The sequence below is a fragment of the Hypoxylon trugodes genome, assembly GCF_022578975.1.
Source record: "Hypoxylon trugodes strain CBS 135444 unplaced genomic scaffold F4822scaffold_5, whole genome shotgun sequence".
Lineage (NCBI taxonomy): Eukaryota > Fungi > Ascomycota > Sordariomycetes > Xylariales > Hypoxylaceae > Hypoxylon > Hypoxylon trugodes.
Window position 1 is genome coordinate 1065721 of NW_026250020.1, and position 20616 is coordinate 1086336.

General features: G+C 47.4%; 4 protein-coding genes across 4 annotated transcripts; 3 read left to right on the top strand and 1 right to left on the bottom strand.

The window, feature by feature from the left end:
- Nucleotides 1–76: 76 nt before the first annotated feature.
- On the top strand, nt 77–3861 carry F4822DRAFT_402920 (uncharacterized protein). Its single transcript, XM_051458058.1, has one exon. It carries the CDS (start codon nt 399–401, stop codon nt 3573–3575), a length of 3177 nt encoding a protein of 1058 aa, XP_051314240.1. The 5' UTR covers nt 77–398; the 3' UTR covers nt 3576–3861.
- A 5280-nt stretch (nt 3862–9141) lies between these two features.
- Nucleotides 9142–12103, top strand: F4822DRAFT_429091 (uncharacterized protein; the record flags this gene model as incomplete). Its single annotated transcript, XM_051461028.1, has 2 exons — nt 9142–11037; nt 11099–12103. 2 exons carry the CDS (start codon nt 9142–9144, stop codon nt 12101–12103), a joined length of 2901 nt encoding a protein of 966 aa, XP_051314241.1.
- A 796-nt stretch (nt 12104–12899) lies between these two features.
- Nucleotides 12900–14704, bottom strand: F4822DRAFT_402930 (26S proteasome subunit P45 family protein). The gene is made up of 2 exons (XM_051458059.1): nt 14195–14704; nt 12900–14137 (listed from the first exon to the last, which is right to left on the bottom strand). Exons 1-2 carry the CDS (start codon nt 14427–14429, stop codon nt 13203–13205), a joined length of 1170 nt encoding a protein of 389 aa, XP_051314242.1. The 5' UTR covers nt 14430–14704; the 3' UTR covers nt 12900–13202.
- A 1659-nt stretch (nt 14705–16363) lies between these two features.
- Nucleotides 16364–20271, top strand: F4822DRAFT_402933 (Sodium/calcium exchanger protein-domain-containing protein). The gene is made up of 2 exons (XM_051458060.1): nt 16364–19240; nt 19298–20271. Exons 1-2 carry the CDS (start codon nt 16610–16612, stop codon nt 19748–19750), a joined length of 3084 nt encoding a protein of 1027 aa, XP_051314243.1. The 5' UTR covers nt 16364–16609; the 3' UTR covers nt 19751–20271.
- The last annotated feature ends 345 nt before the right edge of the window (nt 20272–20616 follow it).

The following is a 20616-nucleotide window of genomic DNA, read 5'->3' on the forward strand; positions in this document are numbered from 1 at the left end:
ATGATAAAGCCCCGATCAAGCCACACCAATCTAAATGAAAATCAATTAACGCGCTCAGTCGCGTCCGTCGCGATTTCTCAGGCTCACATGGAATGTACCCTACGCCGCATAAAGAAGTACAGCAGGTACCTGCTTAATGGAGTGGAGTAACTCAAACCTTACCACCCAGCAACCATTAAGTCACAAAGACTGGAACGAATGTTAAGCAGTTTGACACTTTTTTGTTTTAAACTCTCTCCACCAGTTTGTGCCCGCTTTTTCAATCATTCTCTGCTTTCAAGATCCCCCTCCTCGCCAAGATCCGGATGCGGGTTACACAGCTTATTGTCTCACTACAAGGATCCGAATATGATATGACGTGTGATTATGTAGCGAGGAACTACACTTGAATCAACATCATGGACGAAGAAGACACTATGGAAGTTGAGGCGTGGAGACGCACTCATCTCGGAGACGAACCTATTTACTGCGCTGCGCCGTCCCCCTCGAATCCAGACGACATCATCTGTCTCGGATCGGACGAAGAGCTTGACGATGATGCAAAAGTCGAGAAGAGACTACGATATGAAGCCCAAGCACTCCGATATTTAAAAGGCAAACCTATCCAAATAGTATCCGCATCTTTACGTGGCCCATTCGACAAAGCCTCAGGTTGGGAAAATCCCTGGCTGCCGAAACCCAAACCCGCCATCAAACCATCCGTTCTCAAACCCTTTCCGCGTCGGCATAAGTCTACAGCGATCAAAGAACGCCTCCGCAGAGTTCTCGACTGGGATAATACTACGTCGGGCACTGAAAATTCGTTGGATTGCCATCTGCCAAGTCCCGTTAGCAATCGCGAGTTACCACTCTATAACAACGATTTCACAAAAGACAAACACAATCGGGTACACGCTTGGGCACAGGAGGTGTCACTAGAGACACCATTGGAGAGGGATTCTTTCTGGGCACCCAGTCATGTGGTTCATGAAAAGAATGATGAGATGAACAGGAAACGACCAGCTGGGAACGAATGGTTGAAAAAGAAAGCATCGAAGCGAAAGAGACTTACTAGCTCACAAGATGCAGTAGCAGGGTCGAGTCCCACGCCTATGTCATCAGCACAATCACCAGTGCGCAGCAGAGCTATGCCCGTAGGTAATGGTCAGGCTAAGAAGCTCACTCTCCCCAAAAAAGGAGTCAGCCAAAGCTTCGAGTTAGCTACACCATCATCCACTGGTGACCATAGCAGCCGCGACGCCCAATTTGGAAAAATTGAGACCTCTACAAAATATGCTGTAGTTCCGGTTCAGGACATGTCACCCAAAGCTACTGGGGGAACTGGTGTAGACCTGAAGAGACGACGCATCAACTCAATACTCGATGGATCGCTTAATACAAGCGGCCGAGAACACGAAGAAGCCTCGAGAGCCACCACAAGCGATTCAGAACGAACTCTTGAAGACGAAGTAGACCCAGCTCTAAAGAGCGACCAAGAAGAAGATGATATAAGTTTCGAGAGCCATTTAGATTCCAGTTTTCACTTTCGGGCTCGACCCTCTAAGCGAAAGCCCTCTGTAACAGCCCCAGAGGCCCCAATTACAGGCACTTCTTCCCAACTAGCTCAGACTACAACCGCAGAACCCTCAGTTCAAGAAAAGTTGGTGTCTACTTCGGCCACCCAAATAGAAGGGCAGCCCACACTCGTAATTCAAGCTATATATCCAGAGAGGCAGATCCGGGAACCGGAAGAAATGACAGATCTACCCGAATATGCACCAAACGAGCAAGCGAAGGACGACAATGTTGATAACAACAAACTACATCCATTGATCTTGCTAGAGGGTGAAGAAGAATCATCTGAAAATCAAAGGATTAGAAACAGTGACGAAAGTACGTCTCAAAGTAATGAACCCATTAGTTGTACGGCTATTGCAGAAGCCAAGCCGTCTTCAGAAAAGCAACCGCCTAGTGGAAATTCGAGTCCAATACATGCGCACTCAATCAGCGCTCAGGTCATGGAGGGTGACGCCAACGTGACCCGTAGGGAAGACAAACCAGTCGAGGATACGATAGTTGAAACACGCCAAGTGGATTCCGCATCATTCGCAGACGATGAATATACATTGGTCGATACTAATGGGGATTTCAACAAGAGTCTTCCGCATGAGACTGAATTGAATTCCATTAGTCACACCACTAAGGACCGAGTCACTATGAGTATATCAAATGCAGAGCCACACGACCGTGTGCAAAGCATCGGAGCACATGGGGAACAAGAAATCGGACAAAATACCGAGCCCATCTCAAATATCACACCACCCTCAGAACTAGAACAAGTAGGTGATGTTCTGAAAACCTCCATAGAGAAGCAAGGGGATGTTGAGGTTAAAATGGAGATTGCTACCAGCGTTGAAGAGGCTACCCAGGAAAGTGTCCCGGCCCAAACCACATTATTGGATTCCCCAGCAATCTTCATGCGGCAAAGCCCGTGGGTTTATGAATTATCTCCAGGGGCGGACCTTACACCCGAATATGTTAAGTCAGAGCCGGACGATAACCAGTCATTCTTTTCTCTTCTAAGCTCACACGCTAGTTTCCATGATATGTCTAGAATTAGACCATCGCAACAGAGCCCATGGGCCGGAGAAGTTTTGGGGGCGGTGGGAACAGATGGACAAAGTAATCATCCTGCAAGCCTAGATACCGGATTTACGAGTCAAGCACTCGCCGCAGCAGTCCCCCAAGAACCCCAGAGCCCATGGGGCGAGACTGGCATCGCTATCGCACCACAGCACAAACATCAACCTATTTCGCCTATGCCAGCTGCCCGCGATGATAACGAGTCGATACCCCAACAGCCCATGGCAACTACTATACCTGAGTATAAACAACCGGAAAATCGTATTAACGGACCTTCTACACCACCAAGAGTACACGCATCTCCTGCACGTACCCCTGACTTTGGGAATTCGATCAAATTGCTCGCCTTGTTCAACACTCCATCACCTAGAAAGCGACGAGAATCCACGAGGCAGCATACATCTACAGGTCGTACACGTAGTATCCTTTCTCGTGGTGTATATTCGAACCCACTAAACAATCGCTCGGATAGGCGAGTGTCCTTTGCCTCATTGCCTAATGAAATTGACGACGATAGTCTGGTGGCACACGACAACACAAGAGTCGCATCACCCCCACTCCAGACAAAGGTCAATTTTGAAGAAGATGAAGATATTGAGGGTACCTTCCAAACCCATTTTGATGCCATGAAACGGCGTGCTAGTGAGCGTGTGCAATTCCGTTTTCAGCCACGATTGCTACCGAGTTCGTCGCAGCAGAAGCCTATGACACCGACAGTTGGTGCGATGGCTGAAGCTTTCCGGAACGCAGACGCGCAGATAGCTCAAGTACCATCTGCACAGGAACAGCCAGCCGGGCACGAAGAGGAAAGCGTCGATGTAGAGATGTGTGACAGAGAGCAATTTCCTTGGCAAAAGGAGGCTGAAGTGGACGACGTCGCTGACGTGTTGAACAACCTGGATCAGTTCCTGGACGCTTGGGATGTAGACACTGAGCTCCAGCGAGTACGATAGGAGCCGAATGGAGGGAATCAGAGTCGGAGAGGTTTCGGATGAGGAACGATATAATTACATGACGAAAGCAGCGTTACGGTACTGCATTTGAGGAACCGGCCGGAACTGGAGATGATTTTGATACCCATAATTAGGCGTCATTGCTTTAGCATAGTTAGGAGTTTTGATTGATCGCATGGCATCTAATATGCCCATAGGCTGGTAGCGCTTTTATATCGCATATTGTTAGGCACCATCTTCATTGCAAGACAATAGAGCAGCTCAATTTTTATAAGATTATACATTATCGTAAATATGAAATGTTGTGACAAGATTGCTGAACTATCCGCTGACGACTTTGCTAACTGCTAATTCTTTGGGCCATAAGCAGTTCTCTTTCCATAACTCATTCCTATAGTCCTATAGTCATACCTCGATTCAAGCCTCTGTCTGTACCTAATGACTTCTACTTGAACCAAACATTTACGTCGAGGCTTTGAGCAACCATGTTTGTATAAAGCAATAAATGAGGCCCCCCACAGTTCTAACCTGTTTCAACACCGATGCAAGAAAACAAGGTGAGCAGGGAAAGAGACCAGGAAATGAGGATTGACCTTAAAAGATAACCATCCAAGTCTTCGGAAACAAGTAATTCATCACAAATACCTGTTATACAACTTACATAAGTCCCTGTAGTTTATACAGACCACAACAAAATTTAGTAAGACAAGTCTAACAGTAACTAATAGTAACCGACGTAAAGGCAGCCGTTATTATGATCTGATTTCGAGCCGATAGCGTAACAGTAAACATCGAAATTTCTGTTTCTTCCATACAACTAAGTACCTATAAAAGGCCGTATTATAACGCTGTGTTATGTGGATCAAACATGATTTAGTACCTTCACACCGTTCCTGTATCACTACGTGCGTTGCCCCATCGAACTAGTGCCGGTGAGCTTCAGGCCTAGATTCTTTTGTGTCTTTGTGTCCCCCCCCATATGCAAGTAGGCATCTTACTTGGGACAACACGCTTTAAGCCGTTGGCTTCGGCCGTCGGTCAAGAGCCACGGGACGGGCTTGACCGGAGCTTGTCACTGGATATAATGATATAGGCAATTTATAGTAAGAAACCCCGTGGCGCCCGTGGCACCTAGCATGATTCGCTAAGTAGCTTCGCCGTTAGAAGCGGTGATACGCTTAAAAATGAGCTTACCATCCTCCCGAAGATGTCCTAAATAAAGTTGACCTTACCATCTACACGTGGCGGCGGCTAATACTTAGTCTCTGATCTACGGAACAAGAAGAGACAAGTTGCGCGTCCAAATCGTACAAAGATGAGCCCTATGGAAAGACAGTCGTGGTCTGATCAGCGCAGTAGCGCATCGTTGGGCGCATTTCTAGCGCATTTACGACGGAGCAAATCCTCCACTAAATGAATAGGGAGGTTTTAGATTGGTGATAATCCTGTAGGATTAGTTGTGTGCGCTCCCGTACAACAGCGGTGAGAAATGGGAAGTAAGCGGAAAACGGGATTGATAACGCAATATGGGATACTACATTTTCCCATGTCTAGATCTTGGGATCAACACCCAAAGTCGCAATCGGGAAACTAGGATATCAGCTGGGGAGCGCTGAAACAGGCAGGCAAGTTTGCGGTAGCCTCAACATCATTTGGTCCTGTTCGCTTTCCCCCTCTTTCTCCTCCCAGGTTCTCAGGTTCCAGACCGTCGAATCGCTGCTCTTTTCCCTCTGATGCGGGGGGTTTGTGCAAGCCGATCTGCATTCCACGGCACTATATAGACCTTAACCTGGCTTGGCCAGATTTACTGTACATCATGAAGACGCACCTCCCGCGTGTATAACCTGTAGAACGTCGCCCCGAGAATTATCGTTGAAGGGAGGGTCATTTGCGAAAAATTTCACAACAACGGCGCAATGTTAAGAAAAACCCCACGATGAACAGCCGTTCGAACGGACGAGCTAGGTCTCGTGGGAAGTTGGTAGTACAACGTTCTGTAAGGCATAATGACGTAGAAATGGTGTGATAAGAGGAGCTATAAAAGGTGCCAAGGGACGAAGCTTTGCTGTGATCTAAAAACGTCGCCCTTTAGCGTGGGACGCGACACTTTGAAGGTTGGATATATCCCGTGTCTGTCATCCACTTGATGACAAGATCAGGAGACTTTTTCTTTGGTGAGTCGTGCTGTCAAAATTAGATAGATGCAAACTATTCTTTGCCAGCTTCGAAGCGAAGAAAAAAAAAACATGTCAACTTGACATGTACCCGAGTACCTCTCAATACGTATCGATGTATATACCTACGTATACTTCAATGTACATACCGGCTAAGGCGCCCTACGCTGGAAACTATATGGATCTTATGTCATTATTAGCGTCAATTATCGCAACCGTCCCACCCTGTACATTGGCTTGGTTGGTGAATTTCTGAAAACAGCCGCGGGATATTCGGTATCCGTACGGCCACTAAAGAACTGAGAACCATATGCTCGGGCAAATGATGATCTGAACTCTTTAGTGTGGTGTAGTTTATCTCTGTACGCAGCGGATGTACCGATCCTAATCGACCTTAGGTACGTAAGGCAGCGTGGGTTGTCCCTTGGAGGTACATAGATGGTGCCAGGGGCTGGATCCAAGGGAGTAAAGACAAGAACTTGGTTCCCATCCATGGCAATGGCATCGGGAGAATTCGAATTCCGAAAGTAGTGTATGAATGGTCTGCGAACTAAATAACTTTTTGTTGATTCCCGGCGAGTATCAACCAACCGTAGCGAAGACTGTCGGTGATTGGTATGACAGCACGAAAGACAGACAGGACAGATATGCCCAACCTGAATGGATATGCCGAATCCGCATGTTTGAGCAATAGGCCAGGATGGCATTGCCATGTAGGGTAATAGAGAAACCCATAAGACAGAGAGCGAAACTCGAGACCAGTTAGAAGAACAATCTCAGCCTCACAGCATTTCACTACGTTTTGAGGTGCGGACAGCGAACGCATACTACGTTGGCCGGCTAATGATCTCTCAGGCATATACTATAGTTACCATAGTACTGCCATATTGCGCCGGCTGACCGGTCCAGAAGTTTCGGGCAATTTAAAAACACGACAATAGTCGCCCGCAAAAGCGATCATCGCCGTAGTACGAAGCAAAGTCGGATGATCATTGTCAATCATGGATGAGGGGAAAGGGTCCAGAACAGTGTTGCGACACACCAAGACGGGGAAGTCGGCCTTAGTAGACCCTTAAAAGTCATAAAAAGAATGAAAAGAATTGAAAAGGGAGATTTGGAAGCACGCAGCCGCTTGACTTGACTGGCTTAAACTGGTTTAGAAAAGGCTTAGCGCCTGGTAAGTCGTTATTTCCAGAAAAAGGGGGTCGCACGTGGTCTGTGCTTCTTTATTCTTCCTCTTCTTCTCTCGCCTGCCCTCGCATTTCGCCCACTGCACATGTGCAGGTATGTATATACATGTGTATGTACTTATGTACACACGTATCTAAGGGGGGGTACTCCCGCTAACTTACGTACTGTACGTCGTACGTATCTACTTTTATATACGTACACAATGTGACTATGACGTCGGTATGATGCACTACCTTCGGGTCCGCGTCAGAATGGTACTTATGCCCTACCACTCGGATAGGTACCACATCAGTTCCCCCATCCTACTACAATCCCATTTCAAATACCCTTATTGTACGAAAAGCAATGCGATTTCCTTGTACCTACATACATACAGACTACCGCATCTGCCTCAAGCACATTAAGCCAAACAACCTTGCAAACATCAGATGCGAGATGAAAGTCTGGTTTATTTATTACACATCGCACACCCTCATAATTTTTATGAAGCAGGTGGCTGGGTGTTTGATATATGGGTTCATTATCGAATGTATGGAGCAGATACGTAGCATATACTAAATATAAAGTATGTGTAGGAAATTAAAGTGAAAGTTGAGATGGAAAGAAGGAGCCCCTTTGAAAGTAGAATACCTAGGTAGGGCCATGCTTACCCTATTATGTCATTTGCCTCATGCCATGTTCTTACAACAACAAAAAAAAAGTTTCACCGAGTCATCGCTTTCAAGGGTCCTCCTGCTTATCCTTTCACCCCAACTTTTTTGCCATTTCGTCATCGAGCCTAGAACCCTTTATTATTTTTTCATATCTCACATTTTTTTCTTTAATCTCATCCTACGCCATCACCCGAATAGGCGAAGGCGAACTAAGATGACCTACTTATGTACCCGTACCCGTGTCCGTACCTGTATTTACCAAGATTGGCATTGGTTCATCCACTTGGTCCATATCGCATTGCCGCGTGCGTAACACGCCCCCCTTGACGAGGCTCAATGGAGACTATATTTTGTGATGATCCCGGCTGCTACTTGTTACCTAGCGTCTGAGAGGAGTGGGAACGAACCACATACTACGGACGAATAGTGACAAGTAGTTCCTGATGATGAAGAGGCAGAGAGGCGGCCCATGAAATTATATTATCTCCGCCTCCACGCTACAAGGCGTTGTGTCTCCCACCCCTTCGAACCCTTGCCGCCGTCGCAAAGTAGCGCCATTGAATCGCAGATCATTACCTCAGTCGATCATTTCTCTTGCCCTATTAGGGTCCAGAAACTCCCGTAGTGTCGTCCCTCTACGACACTTAACACCCCCGAAATCTACTATTAAGTCTATCTACCTTGATCCTGTTAAGTACCTGCACGAGACACCAACCAGCCCCAGGTCACTCGCCTTGCTCAAGTCAGGCAACCCGAGAGGAGCGCCCCCATCTACGTACATACACATCCATACCTAGCACTAGCATACACATTCATACATACATACTATACATACTACATAATTCATTTTCTCACTTTTCCTCGCCCTGAAGTATCCTCTCCGTGCGACCAAGTTGCATCTACTAGTACGTCTAAGTAGAGATCGTCAATGGTCCAGGCCTCACTATCCATTCCACACACGCACACATACACACCATTCCCTTTACCATTCCCACCATTTCCACGGACTGGACCACACAAAAAAAGCAAAAGAGACCCCTGGAGTCTGAAAAGGAAAAAAAAAAAGAGCGGCAAGGAGAAGAAAAGAAAGAAACTGTTCTTGTACTATCTCTTTCCTCTTCACCCCCCACACCCACTCAACCTCTTTCGGTATTTCCATTGCAATCATTATTCGAAAGAGCTGGGCTCTACTGCATACATACTATTTGTTGCCTCCCGCTCGTATTGTTCAGTATTCGTGGTTTGTTGTTGTTGCTACCACCTTCGAACAACTTCTTTGCCTGCCCTGTCTTACTCTTCAGCTAGATTCCCCCCTTCCCTCATCTGAGCCACACGACGCAGGGTGAGAGAAACAAGATATAGGTGCTACCAACACAGCGGTATTGTTCCAAAAACAAATTAGGACCCTGAAATAAAAACAAGAGCGTATTATATCTAGGGAACTGTTCGCCATGTTATTTTTATAAGGCAAAACGGAGAATTGATGACATGGGAAGAAGAGGCTGGTCAGTCCAAAGAAACGACGTCATACGCAAGATGAGAATGAAAATGGCCCCAGACTCAACACAAAATAACGACCGCTCGGCAGCAGCCGCAGCAACGATAACAGCGACCGCAACCACAACAACGACTCAACATTATACCATGAAGACTTCTACGAGACCACCCCTGGTCTCATCGCATTCACATCACTCACATCACTCTCGCCATTCTCAAGCCAATATGCAATCCTTCCGCTCTAATAGGTCAACAACTCCACTGGCGTCACCTCGCATGCCTCATTCTGTCGGCCAAACTTACCCCCCTAGTACTAAATTATCTCCCGTTATAACGGATATGCGATCACCAAGCCCTAATTATTTCGGTCTAAATCTTGACCATTCTAATGCTGATATTCGAGACTCGGCCGTTGCCCCCCTCGATCATTGGAGTCCCCCAAGCTCGTCCGTGAAATCGTTCGGTGCCGCGATACCGAAACAAGTACCTCTCGATGCTAACCCCGAATTCGAGGCTTTCAGGCGTCAAGTCGATGCGAATCGATCTAAGGGATTCAACCTAGGAAGCGCCCATTTCGCGCCGGTCCATTCGCCTTTGTCGACGAGACCTAGGCCACCACGCCTACCGACCAATCAGAGCGATAGTGCTTCCGATTTATCTAGTACCCGGTCCCTCAATGGCAGAAGCTTCGATAGTGCACCCAGCCGAATGGATATCGATGCAGATAGTCTACACGACTCGGCGTATGTGTCCTCGGATTCGAAGAGGAATTCGGAAGTATCGCTGAATCCGCCATCTTTTAGCAGCATGTCTCGTTTTGAGTCTCCTGTCCATGCTGACTCACCATTCGAACCCCTACGTAGAACGACGTTGTCTAAAAATGAAGATCGGCATCCACGACTTTCTCTGCCGCAAGAGAAGTTGGAAGCGTCGTTAGAGCCTATGAAAGCTCGTGCTGAGACTTTACCGACGACGCTTGAGAGCGGAGGACCTGGTCTCATCCCATCAACTCAACTCAGAGATATGCTTACATATATGCCCGATAACGAATTCCTTCTACTAGATATTCGTGTGAATACTCACTATGCTCAGTCCCGAATTCGCGGTGCTCTAAATCTCTGTATACCGACGACTCTGTTGAAGCGTGCCACGTTCAATTTAGACAAATTGCAGCAGACTCTTCAGACCGAAGAGGACCAGCATAAGTTTGAGCAATGGCCAAGCGTCAAGTATCTCATAATATACGACGGATCTTCGACCGAAAAGCGCGATGCCGTCTCGGCCATGAACATGTTCAAGAAGTTCTCAAATGAGGGCTTCACCGGAAAATCGTATCTTCTAAGGGGAGGGTTTCATACTTTTTCCACCGAGTATCCAACCTTCATCGATCGTCAGTCTGCTTCAGAACGACCAGGCACTTCGATTACCTCGCCGAATGGCGGCCGACCGAGTTTCGCTCCCGTGATTGGTGGTGTAATGCTTCCTTCTAATGCCAATAATCCTAACCCATTCTTTGGTAATATACGACAGAACATGGATCTGGCCGATGGTGTTGGACAAATGGATATCTCCTTGCCATCTAATCTAGATTCTAGTACCCTTCCACGATGGCTTCAAGACGTAACCAAGTCATCGGACCATGGCAAGAAAGCGTCTGAGAAGTTCCTGAGAATCGAGCGTAGTGAGCAGTCTCGCATGAAGGATGCTTATGCCTCTTTCAACACCTCCGTACCACCAAGTGAGATGCCTGGTAGAGTCCGTCTTTCTGGGGTAGAGAAAGGTGGCAAGAACCGTTATAAAGACATCCTCCCATTTGAACACGCTCGTGTTCACCTAGCTGATCGACCCGAAGGAGTTTGCGATTATATCAACGCCAGTCACGTTCAAGCCTCGCGCAGCAACAAACGATACATCGCGTCGCAGGGACCTTTGCCAGCCACCTTTGATGTAAGTTGACCTAATATGATACTTTGATATTTAACTTCGAAGCTAACTGTTCATTTCTTAGGATTTCTGGTCGGTGATATGGGATCAAGATGTCCGTGTCATCGTCATGTTAACTGCAGAGTCGGAAGGCGGCCAACTTAAATGCCATTCGTACTGGCAGAGCAAGGAATTTGGGTCTATTAGGCTTAAGCCATTGTCTGAGAAGAAGGTCTCGCTTGATATTGATAAGCATCGACCAACTCCTGGCACGGCATCATCTGCACACAATGCTGCAGAATCTGGACGGCGCCGTGCGAATACTACTACGACGTTCGAAGCCGCGCAAAACATACAGCCTCCTCAATCGCAACCCGAGACGCCCTATGTAATTGTTCGGAAATTTGCATTATCGCACTCTGCCCATCCATTCTCCCCTATTCGGGAAATTACCCAGCTGCAATATGCCTTGTGGCCTGATTTCGGAGCGCCGGCGCAGCCATCTCATCTGTTGGCACTTGTTGAATTGGCTAATGTGATGCAACGTGCGGCGTTACCAATCGATGCGAACTCGATTGCCGCCTCTGTTGCTACCGAAAACCCAGCAGCTATGGGTTGGTACGATGAGCCTGAGTCCGATGCGAACGCAAGACCAATGCTCGTACATTGCTCTGCCGGATGTGGTCGTACTGGTACATTTTGTACTGTTGACAGTGTAATCGACATGCTTAAGCGACAGCGACTAAGTGCGATCAACCGATCAGATGCAGATGGAGACGTGTGCATGAAAGACTGCTCCCCTGTTCGTCATCGGAGTACCGCCACCAATGGTGGCGTCAAGTCCAAGCCAATGGCGAACGGACACAAGGAGCTTCAAACCGATTGGCTCGAAAACGCAGGCCTCGATTTGGTTGAGATGACCGTGGAAGATTTTAGAAGACAACGATTGAGCATGGTACAGAGCTTGCGACAATTCGTCCTCTGCTATGAGACCGTAGTAGAATGGGTATGGAGACTTCAAGAGAAGAACATTAGTATGACAGGAGGCCGAGGAAGACCACGAAGCGAGATATTAGACTTTCGAAAATGAAGAAACGAAGAGTCGGAAATAAAGCCCTACTTAAACACCTTGCCGACGTTTTTAATTCGCCGTCGACTTATACAAATTTAGGGAAGGAAATTGGAAAGGCTCAAGAAAATTTGCATAAAATTTGCATTTGCATCAACAAGCATTTTGATACGGTCGGAAGGGTTTATTCATCCTCGGCTAGATGGTTTTAGCCAGGCAAAGGCGGCATGGCGTTCTTGGAGGGGATTTTGGTACCATCTAGGCGTTTTACGGTAATTACGGCATGGCATATATTCGACAGTTATACTTTTTGAAAGGAAGATGAGAAAAACATCTCCGCGCAATTGGATCATAGAGTAGGGATGACGAAAAGCAGAGGAAAGGGTTCTTATGAGAGGACTTAATCAGCAATAGCCGCGTCCGGAAATGAACATTGGTTTGTACAATACGAGATATAAACGGATGAGGGGAGGGCGACGACGACGACGACGGCGGCAATGATACTGCTGATGCTGCTTCTGGAGGATACCGTAACTTATAATGGCGAGTATTTATACTAGGTACATACACAACCTTACTCGCTAGGACGGAGCAGAGATAGATAGATACATCAATACTCTGCATTTGAACTACTCTATACCCATACAAATACATATTTATTATACAGCTTTAAGTGACCCCAAATTGTTGACTTGTAATAATACTCTTTACCTCGTGATGGCTTGTATACTATTGCCTCAAAAACTATGATATATCGGTGCACGGCAACGTCGTTTGCAGGAATGAAACTAATCCTACGATCGTCTTGTCCTACAAGTAGTGCAGTTATGTTATATCACTACATGGGATTTAGGCCAGGAAACATTAATGATAACCATGTTTAAGCAACGCCTGCATATTACTTTTTATCTCGAAATTGATAGTAGCAAGACCCTATTGACGTAAAAGCCTCGCCCCGTCTTGCTTCTCTAGGACTAGGTATTGTACAGTTTACAAAATAGTATTTTTGGCTTTGTAGCCATGTCATCACCTGATCCACCTCGATGCCACGCCCAGATTCGTAGTATAGCCGTAGCATACCGTAGCATAGAACATCGTACTCCGTAATATGCGTGCCAGTTTATTTCCAGAACTTCTGGAGCGAGACCTCCTTGTCATCGTGCTTGTTGAGAATCTTGGCTGTAGCTAACTCGAAGTCCTCCTGGGTGACGTGCACTCTTCGCTCACGCAGAGCGTACATACCAGCTTCGGTACACACACCCTTTAACTCAGCACCAGAGCAACCGTTCATCTTCTCGGCGATCTTGGTTAGGTTGATTCCTCTTGTCAAGTTCATCTTACGGCTGTGGATGCGCAAGATATCGGCTCGGGCCTCGACTGATGGGGGAGGGAACTCGATCTTTCGGTCGATACGACCGGGTCGGAGTAAGGCGGGATCTAGAATATCGAGTCGATTTGTGGCCATGATGACTTTGATGTTCTTGGTTGGCTCGAAACCGTCCAGCTGGTTGAGAAGTTCCAACATTGTCCGTTGCACTTCAGAATCACCGCCTGATGAACCTTCTACTCGGGATGAACCGATAGAATCGATTTCGTCCATAAAGATAATTGAGGGAGCATGCTCTCGAGCCATGACGAATAGCTCACGAACCATACGAGAACCCTCACCAATGTACTTCTGCACCAATTCCGAACCAGACACTCGGATGAACTTGCAGTCGGTATGATGCGCGACAGCTCGAGCCAGCAATGTCTTTCCCGTTCCCGGGGGTCCGTACAAAAGCACACCCTTCGGTTGGGCGATACCAAGGGATTCGAAGAGTTCGGGGTGCTTCAATCCTAGTTCGATAACTTCCTTGATTTCCTTGATTTGTTGGTCTAGACCACCGATCATGTCGTATGTGCTGTCGGGCACCTTCTCTACCATCATGAGAGATACGAGCGGGTCGACGGAGGACGGGAGGATCTTCTCGAGTTTGTACGAATCGGATAGAAGGGTTACTCGTTTGCCTACGGTAAGCTTGGCTATATCTACGGAGTCGGAAACGTCGACAACTTGTAACTGTTAGATCTAGCGCGCAAACGTATAGAATATTGGGCTGCAGTTCATACCATATTTGCCTTCGGGATGTACCTTAACCAATACCTTCTTCGTTCCCATCACTTTGACTACCTCGCCGACGTACGATCCAGGTTGCTGTAATAGCCCTAGCTCTTCTCGTAGCAGACGTACCCTAGAGTTGTAGTCGTTTCGTTGGGCTTCGAGACGTCGGAGGACTGCTTGACCCTTGAGGATCTCGAGCTTCATCGCCTCGATTTTGTTGTGGTAGTAGTTGTCGAGCGCCATGGTTGCTAGGGCTCCTCTTGGAGTGTGATTACGGCCCTATGTGTCGTATGAGAAGGTTGTCTCGGGGGTGGTAGGGTTTCGTGTGATGAGTCGGCCGTTCTCAATGGAAAGATAGTGTATTATAGATAGTGTGTATGATGAATCAAAGTATTGAAGTCGAGATGGGCGGCGAAAGTGATAGTGAGGCTAAAGATGAGCCAATGATGAGTTCGGACCGGGGTACCTTAACTGCAGTGAAGCTTAGATGGACCTGGCGCAAGGCAGTTGCAGCAACGCGTTCCGGAGTGACGGCACTTCTAAAATTCCGGTGCATCTATCGGAGTTCCACTTAATTAAGTCTAGCCCTTGCTTACTTAAGCCAATAACGAAATTCGACAGGTAAGATTTGCCAAGATTTGGGTGCATGGATTTCTAGTCAGATAGACAAGCTCACATGCATCCATTACGTAGCTATCTTTGTGCAACTAGAGATTGCGAAGAGCTTTCCAGAACTTATGAAGCAGCTAGTTATGCGAATAAACACATTCGGATGACTCCTACGATCCATCAAAGAACAAATCTCCACATCAATTTGTTAGTGTCATTAGCAACATATATATTATTGACCAATTTTACATCATGTCTAAGACTTAAAAATATTTCCTTAGCGTTGTGTTGATGCAATTTTGCATGTTTTCTCGACTGTCGCGGCTACTTCGATGTTGTAGGGTGCTGTAGTTGAGCAGGGGCGATCGGGAATGCTGTAGCGTTAACCTGTTTTAGGGAAGGAGTTACACTGCTTTCTTACGCCATAAGGCTCCATAGCTGTTGCTCAAGTGGTGTTCAGGCGCTGTAACTTCCCTGACTTCCCTGTTGACTGTAGGTAATCAGCGGTCCTTCCAGGCGGGATGGTTCGATGTTTGGGGCTAAACATTTTGTATTTCGTACTAAACATGGTCCCCCAAGGTGCCCCAATCATTCTCATCATTGTCCACTCACACTCAAAATAATCACGAGGAATAATCACGACTCGGGACTGGATTGGACTGGAGGTGGACTTCTCATTCCAGGCTCCTGCATCCACTACCCTCCGGCCATGTGCTCATGCTACTAATGTTCATGTCAGTTTCGTGATACTTGATACGATACCTAGTAGGGAAAAATAAAGCCATGCTGCTTTGTGTGTAGCCTGAGATCTGACAAACGGCCGTTGGCAGTCGTAAGCTCGCCTTTGAACTGGACCGACCTACTTTACCTACCTATGGAATAATAATTCGAAGCCTCGTTTGATTGTGGTCTTCATTCATTTTCCCTTCGTTCTTTATTCCTTATCTTTTCACCTACTACTACCTAATACAACTAACTACCTACTTGTTTTGTCTCCCTGGTCTCTCGTCCTCCGTTGTTTATCGTCTGAAGATCTCCGCATCAGGATTCGCCCGCAAGACATGCTGCAGCAACGTACATCACGCTAGACCTGCATCGAGAGGCATACAATAATACATTCCCGTCGGACCCCTCAAGACACCCGGCCGGCTTTACTATCCATTCGCCTATAGTTTCTCGTCAGATCTGTTGCTAAATCGGATACTGTCTCCTCTTCCTACAGTTGCCTTGTCTTAAAGTCTCCGGGAAAAAAAATTAATTCTTACCTTACCCTCCTCCTATGCTCCCCAGTTAGTTCAACAAGTCTTTCCCGTTGGCAACAAAGGCTTTCTATATCCTTCTGCCAACGATGGACCCTCCTTCGCAAGACGGTGATAGCACTGCTACACCTCCATCTCCCTCCGATACGCGACAGCAACCGATCCGACGCGAGACTAGGGAAGCTAGAATTGCGGACGTGCTCCCTGAAAGTTACCAGTCAACTGAGACTGTGCGGAGAAGAGCAGACCAATCCTATGGTACGTTACCCGTTTGCCTAGCCTTCCCACCTCCACATAACCTGTCTTCCTAAATTCTATTCTTACTCTGCTACGACTCGATCGATGTCATGTCAAACATCCGTTAGATACTAGACCTAAGCTAACCTGACTCCATGGCCAGGCACACTTCAAACACCCCCGCCTGCAAGCAGCAGCGCGCAGTACTTGGGGGAAACCAGCGCCCATGATCGATCGCACTCGAGAATAGGATCTCAACAACCCCGATCTCCTTTACTCGGTCCAGAACGTGGCCGACAGCGTCCTAGGAAGCCTGCTATGCCTCGTAGAGCTTCGTCCAACACACTGGCTCCCCACCGTGGTGAGGTCTTCTCGACAGACGACGACGTGACCGAAGTGGAAAGCGACACCATCGGACGACAGAACTTCTCCCCCATGCCGCCGTATAACAACGAAGCAGGGAGACCGTCTTCCACGCTAAGACGACGAAGCATGGCGCCGCCAGCGCTGTCTCGGGTGCATTCGAGTCGCAGTACTGCTCCGGATGACGAGGGTATTGATGAGGTGGTAGAAGAAGAGCACGAAGAAGACTTGCCATCGCAACCACATGAAGAGGATGTTTTGCAAGACGCACCCCCCGATTCTGGCATTCTTGACGATGAAGACGACGATATCAGTGACGCTGAGAGCTTTACCTTGAAGGATCGTCAGCAAGCCATCAACGAGACACATCCATTTGGTATCAGGATATGGAAGCCCGCGTTGTACAAGAAAGACCGATCCGTTCAGAAGACTGCTGAGGGCGATATCCATTCATCTCCTGGAGGTCGAGTTAGTAGCTGGTTGCTGTTCTTCAATCTCATCTGGACCTTGGCCTTTGGCTGGTGGATGGCTCTATTTGCTGCGCTCGGTGCTACGGCATGCTTCATCTTCGCAGCAGCTCCTAGTGGTAGGGAATACGGTCGCGTATTATGGGGCTTGGCCGGCTACTTATTTTATCCCTTTGGAAAGTTCGTACGACTTGAACAGGATGAAGCATATCTAGACGAAGATGAAGGAGAAGGTCGAAGTATTAGCGAGTACGAACAGTGGCAAAGCGGCGACTTAGAATATGGGCGGTTGTTCTTTGGCCCCGAACGAAACCGCTCTATCATCGGCCGATCAAGAAGAAGCATCGACTCTGAGCCTAGCGAGACAGATAGTCTACTCCCTCGTTCCGGTCGTCACGATCACTCAAGCGACCAGGGACGACGCCTAAAGAGGCGTTTATTCGGTCGAGGACAATGGAACATCGGCCGTGTCATCTTTTTCATCTTCTTCTGGGGTCTAATCACCCCTTCCCTGCTCATCGTATCTGCCATATGTTGGTTTCTGGTCTTCTGGATTCCGATGGGTAAAGTCACGAACCTCTTATTTGATCATCTTAGAAGGCATCCATTGGCTTTATCCTTTGAGTCCGACATCATCATCGCCAGGACAGTTGATGGTCCACATTCATCTATTCTACTGTGCACGTACAGGGCTGTGGGTTCCAAGTATTGGAAGTATACTATCGATGGTACAAACATCTTCCTCATCAACTTAATGGCCGTCGTCATTTTCGTTATTTTTGACTGGCTAGTGCTAGATGGTGTTCTCCATCTTAACAATTTCTTGACGTCCCCAGGCTTCCTGTTCGTAGCTGGCCTATTCTCCATCATTCCCCTAGCATACTTCATCGGCCAAGCCGTCGCCTCCATCTCCGCTCAGTCTTCCATGGGACTTGGTGCCGCTATCAACGCCTTTTTCTCAACTATTGTGGAGGTCTTCCTCTATTGTGTGGCACTTAAAGACGGCAAAGGTCAACTTGTTGAAGGAAGTATAATTGGAAGTATTTTTGCGGGTATTCTCTTTTTGCCTGGATTATCTATGTGCTTCGGCGCTATCAAGCGCAAGACTCAACGCTTCAACGCCAGATCCGCTGGTGTCACCTCGACTATGCTTATATTCGCTACTGTCGCCGCATTTGGTCCAACGCTATTCTACCAAATTTATGGTACTCACGAACTTCGATGCCAAAGCTGCACTGACTTCATGGGCTCTAAGGAAAGAGATTGTCGCCGTTGCTACTACTCACAAGTACCCGCCCTCGACGATCGTTTCTACATCGAGGCTGTGCGTCCGTTCTGCTACGTGGCCGCTATCTGTCTGTTCTTCTCATATGTCATCGGTCTATGGTTCACTCTGAGGACTCATGCCGCGGTGATTTGGAATACTGAGATTGATGAGAAGAAACATGAAGAGTCCCAGCAACAAGCATCCCGCCTAGCTGAAGCACGTAACCTTGCCGACTCGACCGGAGCCGACATTCGAGATAGCAACCTTTACAAGCGCATTCTGGGACAGTCACTGAGACAGGTTGGTTTAGAAGAGAGTCGCCACCACTCACGTCAAACGTCGGAGGCATTCGCAATAAACGGCGGCATTCAAACCCCGCACATGGTTCCACCAAAGGGCAATATGGGTGTGTTAGACAGCATTCGTTCCACCGTCCACATTCCGGGTTTCTCCGATGCAGAGAATAGTAGCCTAGTTCGTAGTGTCACTGAAGTAGCTGCTACTGCCGCCGCTATTGCAGCTCGAGATGCACGAGGACCTCGCCGTCTTTCTACCCAGCCTTCGAACGCAGGAGCCAGCACTTCGGCGGCCCGACCCACACCCGTTCGCTCCGCTACCTTCCCTGACCTTGAAGATGTTGAACATGCTCAAGCAGGTCATGGCGGACACGATGCTCCGAATTGGAGTCGGACGAAGAGTTCAGTTATTCTGATGGGCGCTACCGTTCTATATGCCATTGTTGCCGAGATCCTAGTCGACACGGTCGACGTGGTACTAGACAATTACGCCATCGATCAGAAATTCTTAGGTATCACCTTGTTCGCTCTGGTACCCAATACTACAGAGTTTTTGGTGAGTATTATTCACCTGACCCAAGTTGTAAGCCTGAACTAACCCGTGCCACTCTAGAATGCCGTGTCTTTCGCTATGAACGGAAACATCGCCTTGTCCATGGAAATTGGTTCTGCGTATGCACTACAAGTTTGCCTCCTTCAGATTCCCGCGCTGGTTCTCTTCTCGGCAGTCTATCCTCTGCAGCCTGTGGGCGATCTAGATCCTACGCACTGGACATTCAGTCTCCTATTCCCACAGTGGGATATGGTTACTGTGATCCTATGTGTGTTCCTGCTAAGCTACATGTATGGCGAAGGGAAGAGCAACTACTTCAAGGGCAGCATTTTGATCTTAACGTACCTAGTGGTCGTCATCGGGTTCTACTTTTCTAGTTACACGGATGCTCAGATGGGCCAATCAGGCGTGAGCCGATTTGATACTCTTGGAGCCGACGGCACGTGGAATTCCTACAACACGATTGGACGAAGGAACAGTGGACGAGCATACGAACCGGGTGTGGATTTTTGATAAGTTGGTCACGGCCGCCTGTCGGTTTCTAGGCTGATTGGCTCCCTCTCCTTTTTTTGTGATGTGATTCCGATGTTTGAAGTCGTGGTCGCTGCTTAATTATGATATCCTGATACCTTTTTGCGTCTTTATGGTGTAGTTGGTCGGTCAGTCAGTCAGGTGTATGAGTATTGTTGTCGTCGTTGGGCTTTATTTTTGTTTTCCCAAAGAGGTGGTCTCGTTTTAACTGTTCAAGAGCATATGGGCATGGCGGGGTGGAGTAGGTATATAGGCATACAGGCATCCTTAATAGAAACCTAAACCGAAGGATAGGTTGATTTTCTCAAGTCGATGGTTCATATGCATGATTGCAATGGTGATGTTTGTTTTGTAAGTGTGCTTATCATGATTGTATCGTAGGTGTCGTGGTCTATTGTTCGTTTTGAGGATCTCGAAGGCGTTGAACGATACCTAGGTACTGAAGAAACATGGCAAGCAGATAGTACGATATACCATATATCTATTTCAATGCAAGAAAAATATCACCAAATCATAAGGTTCCCATCGTAGAATCTCATGAAACTTGACAGCTTACGGTCTTTGCATCTCGCAGCAAAGGGAATGAAATATGCCATTCTGGTTATTGGAGAACTCTATCTACGAAAATAAGTCAAGGTATGCAAATATGAAGAGGTCATTCGCGACGACTAGACAGCAAATAATAGTTAGTAAATATTGAACTCATTATCGTAATTATGTTCCCTCCCACTCGTTACGGTCGCGTTTTTCCTTTCTTCTTCCTATTTTTTTTTTTAAAGAGTATATGAACAATAGACAGATAAGTCAACAAGAAAATTCGACCCTCATCGTCATGTAGGTACACTTTT

Bases quoted from the DNA above. Each gene is read 5' to 3' on its own strand.
- F4822DRAFT_402920 (XM_051458058.1), top strand. From the start codon at position 399: ATGGACGAAGAAGACACTATGGAAGTTGAGGCGTGGAGACGCACTCAT.
- F4822DRAFT_402933 (XM_051458060.1), top strand. From the start codon at position 16,610: ATGCCTCGTAGAGCTTCGTCCAACACACTGGCTCCCCACCGTGGTGAG. The intron at 19,241-19,297 runs GTGAGTATTATT...GTGCCACTCTAG, and splicing joins CCAATACTACAGAGTTTTTG to AATGCCGTGTCTTTCGCTAT.
- F4822DRAFT_402930 (XM_051458059.1), bottom strand. From the start codon at position 14,429: ATGGCGCTCGACAACTACTACCACAACAAAATCGAGGCGATGAAGCTC. The intron at 14,138-14,194 runs GTATGAACTGCA...AACAGTTACAAG, and splicing joins ACATCCCGAAGGCAAATATG to TTGTCGACGTTTCCGACTCC.